The 18,085-nt window shown below is 44.1% G+C and overlaps 1 protein-coding gene across 1 annotated transcript; it reads right to left on the bottom strand.

The window, feature by feature from the left end:
• tlr18 (toll-like receptor 18) lies at positions 1–4,050 on the bottom strand. The gene is made up of 3 exons (XM_079504699.1): positions 3,027–4,050; positions 1,063–2,245; positions 1–829 (listed from the first exon to the last, which is right to left on the bottom strand). Exons 1-3 carry the CDS (start codon positions 4,040–4,042, stop codon positions 425–427), a joined length of 2,604 nt encoding a protein of 867 aa, XP_079360825.1. The 5' UTR covers positions 4,043–4,050; the 3' UTR covers positions 1–424.
• Between the last annotated feature and the right edge of the window lie 14,035 nt (positions 4,051–18,085).

Below are 18,085 nucleotides of genomic sequence, written 5' to 3'. Positions count from 1 at the left end.
ACATCGTTCTTGCACCGTGCTTGTTATCCAGAGTGCGACATGGGATATCTCATGTGAGCCGTTGAGTTTGTGGCCTTTCAGTGCCTGTCAGCAGGGACCCCTCTCAGCCTGTGCTGTGTCTCTCAGAGGGCACGCATCGCGGAGTGGAAGGCTAGCGCATCTCCGAGGCCCTCTGGAGTAACGTGACAGAATGCTGTGGGCCAGTACAGTGGAGGTATCGTGTTCTTCTTTATCATCATAATGAGACGCTGGCTTTTGCTCCCAAATTGTTGGTACCATGTTAACATGGAACTGACAAGAGTTCAGTTTGGCGGCATTTACTTAGACAGTGTTTGAGGAAGCATCATGCAATCATAGCAAAATGTGTCCTCATGTGACTGGGATTGCGTTCTGATTATACAACTCAGCAAATGTTGTGTATAACTTATTTATGCATCTCTACCTCTACAGCTTCACTGGCTGTGGCAATTTCTGTCTTCCTGTCCTCCAGAGGGTGCTCTTTCCCTAACATGGCATCCACTGATGAGACACTGCTCCTAACACTGTGCATCCTTTCTGTTGCCAGGGTTGGTTTGCCCAGAACACTCTTCAGTTGTGCCCAAAAAAATGCCTGTTGTTTTTTTTGCTGTGGCCACTCCAGGTAAGTCTTATTATTCAGCATCTTTTTTAGCTTACAATACTTGTTGGGCAGAGAGTGGGCATCAATTGGCTCCTTTACCACTAGGATGATATCACTGAAAGTCTTGCCCACAGCTTTCTGCTGGGCAAAGCAGAGCTCATAGTTGCACCACTCACTGTTCACAAAGTCATGTGTGAGGACAAAGATGACCTGCAGATAGAGGAAGAAAGGTTGAGGAATATGCAAACAGACTTTAGTTTACTTGATTCTTTTACCTTGCGGTAAAACTATTTTGTTGAACTGATTTACCAAACAAGAACTAAGAGTTCTGAGCCATGGTATTCCTCACTTTTTGCATTGTTGTTGGAAATCATAAATCACATATAAAAACATTTATTCTAAAGTATTCTATTCCGCTTAAAGTTTCATCTATCTGCTCTTACCTTATGACTGTTTTCGATGTTTTCAATTATATTATCAATGATCCACTTTCCCGGCATAAAGTCCCTCTCATGAATACATAGACGATATGGGGTTCTGTTGTTCTCCAGGCAAGGCAACAACTGGTCCCTCACCCAGTCTGCGTCAGAGTGGCAATATGATATGAAGGCATGGTAAGCATAGACCTGTGATTGGCCTGCTGCCTTTTCCTTGTAAGCCCTGTATTTGGCCCTGATGATCTGATAAGTGGCTTTGGTATACCATGGAACTCCAAAAATGTAGCAAATCAGCATTAGTATCAGGACCACACCCATCGTGGTAGCAACACAGATTACAATAACAAGCCTGATGTCACAAGCCACACGGCCTGGGAAGTAATTGGAAATGACGGTGCCGCGCAAGGCTTCTGGGTGGTAACACTTATAATTCTCAGGCCAGTCTGTAAGATTGACCTCTCCTTTGGACAGTGTGTCCTTGATAAAGGTGTGAAGATCACAGGTACAGTGGTAAGGGTTGTTCCCTGCTCTCAGCTGAGAGAGTTGAGGCATAAGCTGGAAGGATTGTATACTAACAAGACCAAACGAATTATCCTCCAGGGCCAGCACCTGCAAAGAGGGACTTTTCCAAAGAGATGGAATAAATTTGATCTTGTTTCCTGTCAGCAAAAGTTCTTCAAGTTCTGTGGCTTTCTCAAAGTATCGCATGTTAAGCTCATTGAGATCACAATGGGAGAGATCTAGGTAACGTACCGTAGTGGGCAGACACAGGAGTCCTTCACTGTCAAATTTGTTGTTATTAGCAATTACCCGAGTGATGTTGTGCTTCCAGACACAGTCCCGGCTCTCTGCCGCGGAACCAAACATATTGTGGCTTATGTCCATCACTTTCAGCCGTGGGAACATTTCAAACAATGTTGACAAGACCTTCAGACTGGACAAACTGTTGTAGCTTAGGATGAAGGTGTGAAGACTTTGCCTCTTGGTCTTGTAATCACATCCTGGGTTGAATAGTACTGTATCCACCAATCGATTATTAGCGATATTCAGATGCTGCACACCTCCCATCTCATCCCAGGCATCACAAGGGACAGAATTGAAGTACACGTTTTGAATAGACAGCTCTTGGACTTTGTTGAACCAGGTGAAGCGCCAATCAAATCGCAGAACATCAGGGTTGCTGATATACCTACGGGAACAGGAACAATCAAAAACTGTAAAACGTTATGTCTTTGTCACTTCAGGATTAGCTGCATATGCATATTCAGCTGCAGCTGAATATGAAAATAAAGAATAATAGAAATAAAGAAAAAAAGAAAATTGTCACATGCATTTCATCATTTGAAAAGGTATTATTATTATCCCACGATTTTTGCAAACTTCAATACATGAGGGGTCCAAGTCGCTTCTTTTCACCTGACAGGGGGGAGTTTCCCCGGTTGGACGTAGTGTGTATAGAAGAAACAAGTTATTCCAACCAGTTCCTTTCCCCTCTATCAGGTGCCCCGGCTGGCCAGGGGGAGGCAGTATAGAGACCAGGATTACTGCATGTTTTTGTGAGGGGGACATGAAAGGCCCTTTTGCCAACCACACCTAGGGTATGGACACTGATGACGCGGAGGAGAGAACACGCCCCCGGCGGGAATCGAACCCAGGGCCTACTAGCTGTGATTCACCATGCCCCGCTATCATTTGATATATTTAAATATAGCACATACAGATATGCATTGCATGAAAGCTTCAGGCAATTAAGGGTCTGTTCTGGAGTCTAGGCTAAACTGCTAAAGACTAAGGGGTTACAGGGTATTTACTATCATAGGTCTGGGTAACACAGTGCAGGGACAGGGCCAACACACAGTAACAAGTGTGGATCAACTAAGAATTTTGTATGATTTTATTTAAATAAGCATAACATTCTGGTGTGCTAATCATGAATAGAACTTAGAAGCCATAAAATAGATGGCTCTTACCAAAGATCTAGTTTGTCCAGTGCTAGGTCTGTTATACTGGAATCTGCTCCATTATCAACAAAGGTGGGTGAACGAGCAAAGTCAATATACTGCAGTCTTAGCCTCTTGATAGGCGTTACTTGTAAGTTCAATAAAGCCAACCTCAGGAGATTCTCATTGAATTTGCCCCTGTGAAAGATGAGCTGATATGCTGTAATATGTTGTAAACCCTGGAAAATGTCTTCATCTCCCATGTAGTACATGAACTCAAAGAGGTTCCGAAACTGAATGACACTGAAGGTCTTGTTGGCAAGGTCATGTAGCATCAAAGGGAGAATGTATGGCCTTTGATCTATGGCCATATCAAAACCCATCTGGCTTGTATGGATAACCTCTAAGCTCCCAGCTTCATAGTAGCTCAGATTGGATGAGCATTTAATAGCAAAACCATGTAACTTCATGTTCCTCAAGGGCTGGAAGTCACCTTTCTTTAAACCCATTACGAGAGGGCCGCCCATGGAGAGCACTTTGAGCTTGATAAATTTGGAGAAGCCATCAGCCAAAGTAGCATGTTTATAAAGGTTGTTTGACATGTAGAGCTCCCTCAGGTTCAACAGGGGCTTCAGAGCTGTGGCAGGAATTTCCTGCAGGGAATTGTTAAAGATGTTAAGATGCTCCAGTAGTGGATTGTACTTAAACGCATTGTCATCAATCCAGGAAATGTTATTGAACTGCAAATGAAGTACACGGAGGTGAGGGAGGTGAAGGAAGTCATTGGCACGGACAGCTTGAAGAAAGTTATAGGAGAGATTGATCTCTTCCAGTGTGGAGGGAAACTGTCTCCATGGAACATTGTCAAGTTGTTTTCCAAGGCAGTCTGCAGAGCGGCCAAAATTGTAGATTTGACAGGGTCCCCCGTCAGTGTTTGGGCTGGGAGAGGATTCTACTGCTGCTGCTGCTGCTGCTGCTGCTGCTGCTGATGATGATGATGATGGTGGAGATGTGAGAGCTCGAAGCATTAAAGTGCTGAAGCCCATCAAATAGAATACCATCATAATGGACCTGAAAGGAAACAAGACAGAGTGAGATGAGGTTTTGCCATATCTTTATCGTTCTCCCTCTGCTTGATTACAACATGGACAGGACAGTGCAGAAACCATACTGGAACATGATTACTGAAATGTTCTTCCAGTGTGGTAACAACACATTACCTAATATATTCTATGAAACAGTAGCAAAAAAGAATGGACTGACAGTGAGTATTTTATTTGTTAAAGGACCACTTCACCACTTTTCAACCTATCTTCATATAATCCTCCTATATTAGTCCTCACTAATATTCATGATAAAATAGCACAATTTCTACTCAGTCTGTGTCTCATAGGAGGGCTGTGGGCAGTTCAGAAACCCGTCCACCAGTGACATCATCAATGGGCAGATTTCTTTTAAAGAATATTTAGATTAGTATTATCGATGGCTTCAATTTTCGCATTGCAACTTTTCAGGAATAGAAAGCCTGCAGTTTCTATTAGCTTGGATTCCTCATTGATGATGTCACTGGTGGATGGGTTTCTGAACTGCCCACAGCCCTCTGAGTAGAAAAGTATTGTGGTATTTTATCATGAACATAGAGCACCGAAGTCCTGACGTCCACAGTCCACGACCAAGTCCTTTCAGGACTGCTTGGTCCTTTAATAATTAATAATAATAATAATAATAACACAACTAAAACAATCATGGCTGGGGAGCTAAAACATGATTTTTGAGAATTGATGAGTTACCTACTGTAGTAAAATCCAGTGTGTGAATTTACTATAATTATAAAAGTGTAAGAACTACTCTTCAGTCCAGAATTTGGGGCAGCAGTTCTCTTCAGCGTCTCTTAAGTTCTGCTTCTTATCCTCTCAAGACTGCGTAAATTGCTCAAGACTCTCAATGAAAGTCTGATACCTTTCTAACTGAGCTTTTATTTGGGTCACCAGGTCAAAACTACTGGTGCTCACGTCACCAATCTGTCACTTTTTATAACCATGCTGAGCAAACTCCAGTAGACAGTCCAGACAAGAGTTGAGTAAATATTTACAACTTGGTGCAGATATGTGCAAGATACAGCCGTTTCTGTGTTTATCCTCTCATGGATCATTATGTTGTTAAATGACTGTAAAACTGTAATAATGTGGGCAAGAACTACATGTGTTACCTATTAGTTTGATAATGATTCATCATCATCTAGAAAAGTGTGCTTCCCGAGTGCAGATTTCCACCAGGTCTGGTTGCCTACCCAGGGCTGTATGTGTCAGTCACGGGTTGCAGCTGTCAGGACATGAGAAAGCCTATAATAAGTAGATGACGACAACTGATATGCCATGAACCATTACTTTTACCGAATTAAATGCTTCCTCCTTCCTGGTTATATAAAATAAAAAATAAAACACAGGCGTTCCTGCATGGAAGCTAACAATAGATAAGATAGAAAATAATCAATAATATTAATATTGCCTCATATAAAGCCCATTATTGTAGAATGATTGTATTGTTTTCTAGTCATTCATATTTGAACATGAATACAATGATTTCCATATAGTTTAATTTAAAGCTTACATGCAGTACAGTGAGTAGGTATCCTAAGCATAGTCATGAATGAGCAGGTATTCATTAATTAGACACTTGAACAAGACACAATTTTACGGAGCCCCAGAAGTTGTTGTGGTGTCAAACCTGGCTGTGACCTTCCCATTACAGCTGATTAGCTAAATAGGTATGCAGATTGCAGAACCATGTTGAGTTCATTGACAAACTTGTTTAGTTATTAACTACAGTATATTCTGCATCATGATCTAAATTGGAGAGAGACGTGTCACTGTGTTTACACATTAAACTATTTCCTTTCAGTCTATGCAGTCGCTTATTGGAAGTCTTCTACAACAGAGGAAATCACTGCCGGCATTTTGTGTTTAAACATGAATCTCCCGTAGCCTAGCTTCAAGTCCCTCACGTACAAGACATTATATACATACTATAATACTGACAATTCTTTTGTCAGCTTTGTCCCTACTGTATACCTGCTGGTGCCTGCTAAACTATTGAAACCCCAGGAGTACATGAACTGGGAATGCATTCAAATATTTCAATGATAGCTTACAGAAACCCTATGTTCTGTAAGCTGTCCATTTCAGCTGATTCTGACTAAAGAGAGTGTCATTTTATATTGTTCATCGCCTGACCCAATTCAATAATGCACTTACAAAGAGTCGTAGCATAAAAGGAAATGGTGTTGACAGTTGTTTGACAGTAAAACTCGTTTGACCTGCATAAAATCCCACCCCTGATTGTCAGTACAGTACAGTACAGTACAGTACAGTACAGTACAGTACAGTACAGTACAGTACAGTACAGTACAGTACAGTACAGTACAGTACAGTACAGTCCGCCCATTCCTGGGACATGTGAGAATGGTCCAGTTTAGTGAAGTTAAAAAAACAAACAAAAAGTAAATTTTGGGTGTATGGGATTTTTCTCTATCACACTATCACTAAACACGGGTGAAATTCCCCCGAACACCTGCCTGTAGAAAAAAACAGGGATGTGGGCAGGGAAACAAACCTACCTTCTATGATGTCACTGAGCATCATGAAGGTACTGAAAGACGCGCACCCACCTCAGACATCAGCAACATTATGAAAATTACAAAAATATAATTTTCCAGGTGAAAATCACCCGTGTTTAGTGTTGCTATATACATAGTAACATAAATGACACCTGATGCAAATTGTTCTAATATTAACAGTCCTTGAGATATGTATACTCATACACTATACAGTAATGCTAAAAAGGCTGCATAGGGGGAAAAATAGGTAACTCCTCAGAACTTACCTAAAGCTTCTGTGATGAGAGAGATGTACACATTTTCACATAAACACACAGTGAGGAAGTGACACAGCATTGGATGGGCGGGCCAATTCAGATGTCTTGTTATTTTCATCCAATAGCTGTGTGTGTGTGTGTGTGTGTGTGTGTGTGTGTGTGTGTGTGTGTGTGTGTGTGTGTGTGTGTGTGTGTGTGTGTGTGTGTGTGTGTGTGTGTGTGTCTTTCTGTTAGCAACTTCTCAGGAATGCAGGGGGAGTTTCTTGCAGGGAAATGCAGTCAGTAAGCAATAAAATATCTCCTCACTTGAAAATAATCTCAGATGTAGTGGAACCGTTTTACCGGTACTTTCCACTGCTTGGTACCAGCTTGACTCGACTCAACTCTACTAGCCTGCACATAGCACTGCAGATAATGTAAGGAAAGAGCTAAAGAGCTTGTTTGGAAACAATCTCATTTCCCCTACAGTCCAACAAAAACAAAATAGATATATTTCACATTTACAATAGTTTTCAAAGTTTAATGACATGAACCCTAGCATCCCTCTTCTGGGGATGTCATAATAGACAAACCTTTGGCAGAAATTGTCAATTGATTGATTGAATACTTTATTAACAGTTTAAACAATGATGCTAAAGGGATAACACAAAAAGCCTTAATAAGTTTCAGAAAAGGCCAAGAGTGCAGGACAAAAAGGTTTTGCCTTTTTTAATGTCTAATGTTTGCACCCTAGAGTGGTGCAACTCCGTGTGGGGGTCCCCAGGGGGGGGGGGGTTTCAGACCCACAGGATAGAGCCCAGGGTGCCGGGCCGGTTCCTGCGAGCCGCCCCACGTCCTAAACGGTAGAGAAATGACAGAGTTACCATGTGGGGGGCCCCGGGGGTCCCCGGAACATCCAGACCCCCAGGAACACGCCCGGGGGGGCGGGCCGGTTCCGGTGTGCCCGTGTGCCGTCCCGCGTCTGAAACGGTTGAGAAATGACAGAGCTACCGTGTCGGGGTCCCACTTCTGTACTGTACTGTACTGTACTGTACTGTACTGTACTGTACTGTACTGTACTGTACTGTACTGTACTGTACTGTACTGTACTGTACTGTACTGTACTGGCACACCCGAAATCATCATATATACAGTTAATATGTGCATGTGTGTTTGCGTTTGGTTGCGCACAGGTGGTGAAAAACAACCACGCTGTTTTCGTGCTCAGACCCAGCCAGCCAGCCAGAAATAGGCCAATATAACGGCATAAAACTGCCCCAAAACGGCTCCGAAACAGCAAAAATGTTGCGCGCGCGTGAAGGGGGGCCCTTCGAGCTTCAGTGCCCAGGGGCCCATAGAGGTGTTAATCCGGTGACACACATGACACACACACACACACACACACACACAACTTTGTCCCTATAATGTGCGTAGGCTACTGGCACCGTTCCTCATATCACGCAAGAGACGCCACACACCAGTATAGAAGAGAGATAGTCACTTAGCCTACTCACTTAATGTTGTAACTTGTGGAGGCTATATTGTCTTCCATGAAAAATATTTCGAAGCGATGTTAAACTCTGCATTTCCATGCGTCACAGTCAGGGACCCTGCTGACGATTTGGTGGTCCACTGCCTGGTTACCCTTCTACTGCATATAACAGCGCTGCATGATCTCCTGCAGATCGGCAATTTTGCCGTTTGTGAGGACGCACACATGGGCGCGCGTTATTACGCGGCGGAGCCGCGGAGAAAATTGTTATTATGAGAGCCGGCTTGGCTTTTTTGGCACATTTTATGCCCCCCTCGGCGTGCGTATTGTGCATGCGTGAGAAATGAGAGGTGTGGCGTGGTGCGTGGTAAAAGGTCAAATTGCGTGACTCTCACTCTCAAAGCGTGAGACTTGGCAGCCCTGCATCAGAGCTTGTTTCTATTGTGGTCTTCCATTCATGAAGACCTTTAAAGACATACAAGATTCAAGATTCAAGATTGCTTTATTTGTCATTCTTTCCAACTGCAGCAGCAGAAAAAAACGAAATTACGTTTCTCCTAGTTAAAAGACAGCACAGGCTCATACAATAATAAATATATCAAGTGCAAGACAATACTCTGAATATAAATAAGTCCTAAAAAACTACAGGAGTCCATAAAAAAGATAAATAGAATAAGAAAAACATTTAAGAACTGAACATAGAGTTCATGTCATCAGTTCATGGCCTATCTGCCAGGGATACTAGAGTTCAAGAGTCTGATTGCCTGGGGAAAGAAACTGCTCCGCAACCTTTCCGTCCTGGCACTGATGCTCCTGTACCGTTTCCCAGATGGCATAAGGGAGATCAGGCTGTGAGAGGGGTGGGTCCTCAATGATGCCAGTTGCTCTCCTCATGCACCTTTGCTTGTATATGTCTGCCAGGGAGGGCAGCGAGGTACCGATGATCTTACTAGCTGTTCTCACCGTCCTGTCCAACTGTTTTCTCTCCTCAGCTGTGCTGTTTCCATACGAGGTAAAACAGTAGGTGAGAATGCTCTCAATGGTGCCTCTATAGAACATGGTCAGGGCTGGGACAGGCAGGTCGACTCTCTTCAGCTGACGGAGGGGGTAGAGACGCTGCTGGGCCTTTTTAATGATGGTAGTGGTGTTGCTGCTCGGGGCCAGGTTGTCCGTCAGCAGCACTCCCAAGAATGTAGTGCTTGCTACCCTCTCTACGTCTGAGCCATCGATGGTCATAGGATGGTGTTGTGGCCTGGTTCTCGTCCTGAAGTCGACAATCATTTCCTTGGTCTTTTTGGTGTTGAGGGAAAGATTGTGCGCCTTGCACCAAGCTGCCAACTGCTCCTCTCTGTAGGCAGCTTCATCCCCCTTTGTTATGAGGCCGACCACGGTGGTGTCATCAGCAAACTTTATTATGTGGTTGCTTCTGAACCTGGCCCTGCAGTCATGTGTAAGCAGAGTGAACAATAGGGGGCTCAGTACGCATCCCTGAGGAGATCCTGTGTTCACTTCAATGGCCTTGGATGCTTTGTTGCCTACTCTGATTGTTTGCCTCCGCTGTGTCAGGAAATCCAGGATCCAGTTACAGGTACCAGTGTCCACCTTCAACACCCTCAGCTTCTCCACCAGCTGCTGTGGTATGATAGTGTTGAAGGCAGAGCTGAAGTCTAAAAAAAGGATCCTGGCATAGGTGTCTGCCTTTTCCAGATGTGACAGAGTGAGGTGGAGCATGGTGGAAATAGCATCCTCTGTAGACCGGTTTGGTCTATAAGCGAACTGGTATGGGTCCAGGTCGGCGCTGAGGCCTCCTTTAATGCGTTCCATGACCAGCCTCTCGAAGCATTTCATAACGACTGGGGTAAGGGCCATACAATTATTATTATTATACAATAATATAATAATATAATAATATAATAATATAATAATAATAATCAATAATATACATCAACACTAGTAGCAATAAACAACAATAAAAGTAAACAACAATAAAAGTATAATTATGTACGGTACAGTAAACAGAGTGAGGGAGAGGGGGCATTTCTGGTGTTAAGCTTAGAATACTTTTCTAGGACCATTTACCAATTGCATACATGTACAGGTGCTCTTCTATGACGGTCACACTTTTTGATATCTAACTAATTTAACCCCATGTTTGTGCCGAATCTGTGTTGAACAGGTACATGGGGGTATCCCTGGCCTGTTCTCTTGAGTATCTTGACGACCAGGTCACCAGGCCCATTGCAGAGTATCTCGACGAACAGGTCACCAGGCCCATTGCAGAGTATCTCGACGACCAGGTCACCAGGCCCATTGCAGAGTATCTTGACGACCAGGTCACCAGGCCCATTGCAGAGTATCTTGACGACCAGGTCACCAGGCCCATTGCAGAGTATCTTGACGACCAGGTCACCAGGCCCATTGCAGAGTATCTTGACGACCAGGTCACCAGGCCCATTGCAGAGTATCTTGACGACCAGGTCACCAGGCCCATTGCAGAGTATCTTGACGACCAGGTCACCAGGCCCATTGCAGAGTATCTTGACGACCAGGTCACCAGGCCCATTGCCCATTGCCTGGTGACCTGGTGACCACATACACGACCCAATTAAGCATTACAATGGGTCCACCATGTTCAATTCATCAAAACATTTAGAGACGTACAAATAGACACTTCTACTGTATATAGTCAAAGAACAGAACAGATCATGAATTCATCATAAAGGAGGTAAAAAGGGAAAAGAAACATATACAGTGAGGGGAAAAGGGGGAGGGGGCAGTTTCGAATTGCAGCCGTCCGTAGGCGCCCTTTGAGAGCGGTTTTGAAGGAGTCAAGGGATTCAGTCTTAATGACTGTTGGTAGGGCGTTCCACATTTTGGTGGCATAGGAGCGAAAATAATTTAGTCCCTTGTTTGTGCCGAATCTGGGTTGTACATGGTTTGTTGCACTCCCTCTGGTGTTGTGGGTGTGGACTTGTTAACATTAAGGAAGTATTTAGACAGGTACATGGGTATCTTGGTGGTGTATCGAATCTTGTGGACCAGACCCATTGCAAGATGCTGTACTCTGTCGTCGACCCTAAGCCATTCCAGCCTGTCAAAGTGGGCAGGGGTGAGGTGGGTTCGGGGGGTGAGGCCAAGTAGGAGCCTGACCAGTTTGTTTTGGGAGGTCTGGAGCCTTGTTTTGAGGGCCTTTGAGGTGCTGTGGTACCAAGAGGTGCATGCATAGTCAAAGAAACCTTATACAAGGGCTCCTGTTAAGGTCTTCAAGGTGTTTTTGTTGACCAGTGAGGAGATTCTGTAAAGGAATCTTGTTCTTTGATTGACTTTTTTGATTACGTTGGTGGCCATTTTATCACCGGAAAGATTAGCCTCCAGGATGGAACCTAGGTAGGTAATTTCATCTTTTCGTGTGATAATATTGTCACCCACTCTAACCAAGAAGCCATCTGCCTTGCTGAGATTACTATTTGAACCGAAGAGAATGGATTCAGTTTTTCCCAGGTGTAAGGATAGTTTGTTATCAGCGAGCCAGGTGCAGATTCTACCGAGTTCAGAGCTGAGGGTCTTTTCAACCTGCAGTTTGTTCCTGTCCGAGACCAGCAGTGCTGAGTCATCTGCGAACAGGAACAAGTTGCAGTCACAAGCTGATGTCATGTCGTTTACATATATTAGGAACAGTAGAGGCCCTAGTATGCTTCCTTGTGGAACGCCACAGCTCACTGGGAGGGGGGGGACAGTGTTCCGTTCACCTCCACCATCTGTTCTCTCCCCTCCAGGTAGGATTGCATCCAGCTCACTGATGTGCTATCAAAACCAATAGCTTTTAGCTTGTTAACCAGTATGGAGTGGTTCACAGTGTCAGAAGCCTTTTGGAGGCCCAGCATGACCATGCCGCAGTATTTGCCAGCATCCACCTCGTGTTTGATGTGGTCGCTCTAATAGAGGAGGCATGTGTCAGTGGAGTGGGATGTTCTGAAACCAGATTGGAACTCGTACATTAATTTATTAGTGGCAAGATACTTTTCAACCTGTTCATAGACTATTTTTTCCATCACTTTCGAGATGGAGCTTAGAATAGAAATAGGGTGGTAGTTGCCGGGTTCTAATTTACTCCCTTTCTTGTGCAGGGGGGTTACTTTGGCCAGTTTAAAATCTTGGGGGACCTGTCCCTGTTTGATGGAGAGGTTTACTATGTGGGTGATGATTGGAGCTATGGAAATGGCTGAGTCTCTGAGAAATTTGGAGGGAATATTGTCATGGCCAGTGGCCTTGTGGGGTTGGAGGGCACTCAGTTTTTTAAGTACCTCCTCGGTTGTTACCATTGCCATTCTTTATGTGCATGGGGACCTTTATCAATGTGTTCCATTCATAAACTAGCCTACACAGTGAAATCTATGGTGATAAAATTATACTCATAACGTGCAGTAGTGCCGTCTGGGACTGGACCCCCCCCCCCCCCCCCCCCCCCTCTCTCTCTATCTCTCTCACTATACGCACGCAGCCACGCACTGTTCTTTTGGGCATGGAGGCACAGCGCTGAGTGCACTGATATAACAGACATGTTTACAAGTCTATCGAGATTTAAGTCCCTACTCCCCAGTCCCCACACAGTGACAGCACTCCATGTTTACGGCACGCACAGACAGACAGACAGACAGACAGACAGACAGACAGACAGAATATTCTGTAGGCTATACACTGCAGTGTTTTTATGTGTTTCCTTAAGCAATTGATTAATGTACTCGTCCTCATTTCAGTCTCCTCATTCGACCACGTCTATCCACGGTAACGGGACATCTTTGCGCTGCGTAAAATATGCCTTCTCCAGTTCTCCGTCTCCAACTGTGTTCAGTTCCTCACCCGCCACTTTGCATTCACACCTGCACCGAATCGTAATCAAGTGCGATTGGAAGCGAACCCCCCGTTTTTGCTCGGAGTAGAATGCGGTTCTTTGATACGCATTAGGATTCGAATGAGCCTTCACACCTGCCAAACGAAGTGCACTTTCTGACAATGCGCAGCAGGATTCGTTTTAATCGCAGCAAAGCTTTCTGGTGTGAATGTCACCTTACAGTAGGCCTACAGAGTTCGTCCAAAACTCGGTAGGCCTACACATTATCTATGGGGTCATGTGATCAAGATGTATTAGTTTCAAATGATCGGACCCCATTCCAAATGGCTCTGACCCTAGGCAACCCACTGTGCTCCGAGTTTCATTTGGGGAAGATTATAGAGGAAGTGGTCCAACATATCGGAAAATTGTGACATGGCAGTATATGAAACAATGACACTGTGTAATTGTTTCATATACTGCCATGTCACAAACAAAGAAGTACTGTAACATTGTGGTGCATGTGTCAATGACACATGCACCACAATGTTACAGTACTTCTTTGTTTGTGGCTTGCTGTCTTGCGAAACAGCCCTGCAGTGATAAGCATGACAGACATGTGCATTGTGCATCATCAAACCCAGAACAATAAACTGAGTAAACAGGTTGGGACTGTTGATTGACATTTTGACTTTTGTTTGGATCTAATCCCTGACCCTTTAGTTACAGATGTTATACTACTATTTATACTTAACCCCAAAATATTACTTATTTTCTATCAATTACTCACCCCATGAAGCCTTGAATGTTTTTGTTTTTGTTGTATTCCTGAGCCAATAATCCAATATTAACCTGGATCACCTGGCCTCTCAGTGATTACACTGTGAGAGTTGTTTTGGAGTTTACATTATTCTTTATAGTTTTGTGTTGGTCTATATATTGTATTATTGGCTCAGGAATGCGACAAAAACATCTCAATGTATTCAAGCTTTGTGGGGTGAGTAATATAGAAAACAAGTCATGATGAAGCTTTAAAAACAATTGTGGTAAAACCTTTAAAGAAATCTATACAAAATATAATACATTGGGTCTGGTAAAAGCAACAGAAATAGCTTTAGTACACACAGTATAGTATCCTTTCCTCCAGCTCACTGTAAGTAACTTGGAGTGACCAATAGATGGTGCTAGACCTTCATTAGCCTCATATCATGCCCATGCAGGCCATGTATCAACCATTTTGTGATATAGGCATGTTTTAAACAGTGTGTGTAGGCCCACATGCAGCCTTGTTCTTTGCATTATCTAGTTGTCTCCACCAGGCCGAAGGCATGGGGAGAGAGTATGTTTTGCACTCCGTCCGTGTGTGTGTCCGTCCGTGTGTCCGTGTGTGTGTCCTTCCGTCCGTCCGTTACCAGCTAATCTCCGGCACCGTTAACCCGGTCGATGCCAAACTTTGCACACACACTCCCTGGATGCCAACGATGAACCTCTGCCCCACATTTTCCAGAACGGCCTGTTATAGCGCCACCATGAGGCAGCTTTTCACATTTCTTACCTAAAACTGCACCGATCTGTGTGAAATGTTGCATGCACACTCCCTAGAGTCCAAGGACAAACCTTTGACCCTCAATTTCCGCATCTGCCTTTTATAGCGCCACCAAGAGGCCGACTTTTGTAAAACACATTTTTTGATATTACTCCTCCAGATTCTGTCCAAAAATCTCACAAATCATTACACAGTATCTCTATGGTCATGTGCTCAAGTCGGATCTGTCAGAGATTTCATATTCCATCCCAATTGGCTATAATTGGCTTTCACAGTTTGCAAGATTGCCCCGTTTTGAACAAAAGCCTCAAATCATGAACGCAGCATGCAATTTACGTGAAATCTTTCACACATTTTCTTACTAGGCTGAGGAATATATCCCACCCTTTTCACATTGGCCTGTTATAGCGCCACCAACAGGTTGATTTTTGCAAAACACATTTCTGGAACAAAATGCCTCAAATCATCCAATTGCCATCAAAGGCATATGAAGAAATGGCACCCTTTTCACATTGGCCTATTATAGCGCCACCAGGAGGCCACAACCTGACCTGGCTTGTTTGCACTCCGTCCGTGTGTGCGTGTGTGTCCGTCCTTCCTTCCGTCCGTCCGTTACCAGCTAATCTCCACCACCGTTGGCCTGATCCATGCCAAACTTTGTACACACACTCCCTGGATGCCAACGACGAACCTCTGCCCCAAATATTCCTCAACGGCCTGTTATAGCGCCACCATGAGGCCGATTTAGGCAAAACACATTTCTGTAGATTACTCGAACACATTTTATCCATACATCACACAATTTGGTATACACTATCTCCATAGTCATGTGATCAACACGGATCTGCACCATTTCCCATCTTCCATCCTGATTGGCTAAGATTGTCTTCCAAAGCTCACATGATTGGTCCGTTTCGAACAAAATGCCACAAATCACAAACACAGTGTGCAATTTCCGTGAAATTATACACGCACATTTCCACTAGGCCGAGGACGACATGCCACAAATTTTTTACCCAAATCAGCCTCAAGGTGGCGCTATAACAGGCCAATTCCTGTTTTTTACCTATAACTGCATCGATCTGTATACAACTTATGTATGCTCACTCCCTAGAGGCCCCGGTTATAGCGCCACCATGAGGCCGATTTCTGCAAAACATATTGCTTATGTTAGTCGCACAGATTTCATCCAAATGCCACGCAAATCGGTACACATGATCTCTGTAGTTATGTGATCAAGACGAGTCTGTTGGATTTCTCAGATTCTACACTGATTGGCTAACATTGCCTTCCAAAGTTTTCAGGAGTGGCCCGTTTTGTACAAAATGCTGCACATGTCCTGCTCATCCAGAATTCTAATTGCCCTTGTTTCGAAAGTGTCATCTGAACATATTTTGTGGCAGTGACTCCCATACCAGACTCCTGTAAAATCACCTTTTGCCAAAAACATTGGAAACGAGCAGCGCGCGCGCGCGCACACACACACACACACACACACACACACACACACACACACACACACACACACACACACACACACACACACACACACACACACACACACACACACACACACACACACACACACACAGGCCAAGAAGGTGGGGTCATTTGGCCTAGTGGGGGTGGCTCACACAGCAGGACATTAGCTGCTACACACACACACACACACACACACACACACACACACACACACACACACACACACACACACACACACACACACACACACACACACACACACACACACACACACAGGCCAAGAAGGTGGGGTCATTTGGCCTAGTGGGGGTGGCTCACACAGCAGGACATTAGCTGCTACACACACACACACACACACACACACACACACACACACACACACACACACACACACACACACACACACACACACACACACACACACACACACAGGCCAAGAAGGTGGGGTCATTTGGCCTAGTGGGGGTGGCTCACACAGCAGGACATTAGCTGCTACACACACACACACACACACACACACACACACACACACACACACACACACACACACACACACACACACACACACACACACACACACACACACACACCAGGAAGGTGGGGTCATTTAGAGTGGGGGTGTCTCACACCAGCACATTCGCTGGTATAAGGTTGTGCACTTACAGGAACATCACAGAAGAGACTACAACACTTTCTTGACCCATTCCGAGGACTTATGCGAGGCGCTGCTATAAAGAGGTTGGTTTGATTTAAATTCTCATTTTCAACTCCACATGCACCATGCTTCTGTTTTTTTTTAATTTGTTTTATAGGCCATTTCAACATAATATACTTTGTACTTTTAACCATGTCCTCTCTCACGCTCTCTCTCTCTGCTCTCTCTGTTTCTCGTACCTACATGATAGGGCTACATGTTGTCCTCTTAATTATTTGAATTTGACACTGACATTCACATTGTAATGCAACTTTGCAATTATTACAGATACTTTGATACATACTTGTTACACTGTGCATTTTGTGTAAAGAATAGTGTCTGCATATTCTGATGCCAATACTATTGTAGTTAAACTCACCTACACTAAATGTCAGTTATTGTACCTCCACAAGCATGCACGCACACACGCACGCACATTATGTCTACTGTGATCAAGGTAGATTTTTCATATTCCCTCCTAATTGACCAAGATATGCATAGGCTATATGCTTTAAACAAAGCTCAAATCACAGTGTGCTATTAGTGTGAAAGGTTCAGAAAGACATGCCAACCTCTCACATTGGCAATGGCCTAATAAACTACACTGTGAGACAAAATATAATTTAGGCTATTGTAGGCTGTGATAGTCATACTCTTGTAGGCCTAGTATGCAGCCAGATCACCTCCTATTCAAAAAAAACACATCAACATGATGTTTTCTTTTTTGATGATATAGGCCTACAGTGCCCTACACATCTATCTTAACTACAGAGATGCATACATTACAACTGAAAGGACTGCCACAAGCTGCTGCCATTATTTGATTGTATGATATAAGCAATGCACAATACAGAATATATTGTGCACACTTCATCTGCTACACAGTTATTTTGCCTGTGTGCATGCCTGAATGCAAGGAATGCTACACATCTTTGTTCATGTACTGAATATGTTGTAATTCAGACCTACCTCATCTGTTATATACACTGGCAATGCAGCATTGATATGTTGTGCAATACTGACTTGGATTAGGGTGTGTGTGTGTGTGTGTGTGTGTGTGTGTGTGTGTGTGTGTGGGGTGAGGGGGGGGTGTATGACACCCCTACACGCACGCACGCACGCACGCACGCACGCACGCACGCACGCACGCACGCACGCACGCACGCACACACACACACACACACACACACAC

The sequence above is a fragment of the Electrona antarctica genome, assembly GCF_951216825.1.
Source record: "Electrona antarctica genome assembly, chromosome: 6".
Classification (NCBI taxonomy): domain Eukaryota; kingdom Metazoa; phylum Chordata; class Actinopteri; order Myctophiformes; family Myctophidae; genus Electrona; species Electrona antarctica.
This window is presented reverse-complemented; position numbering and strand designations above follow the sequence as displayed.

Excerpts from the sequence above, each read along its gene's own strand:
- tlr18 (XM_079504699.1), bottom strand. The coding sequence starts at position 4,042 with ATGGGCTTCAGCACTTTAATGCTTCGAGCTCTCACATCTCCACCATCA. Across the intron at positions 2,246-3,026 it reads CTGGACAAACTAGATCTTTG|GTATATCAGCAACCCTGATG; the intron begins GTAAGAGCCATC and ends CTGTTCCCGTAG. Across the intron at positions 830-1,062 it reads ACATCGAAAACAGTCATAAG|GTCATCTTTGTCCTCACACA; the intron begins GTAAGAGCAGAT and ends CTCTATCTGCAG.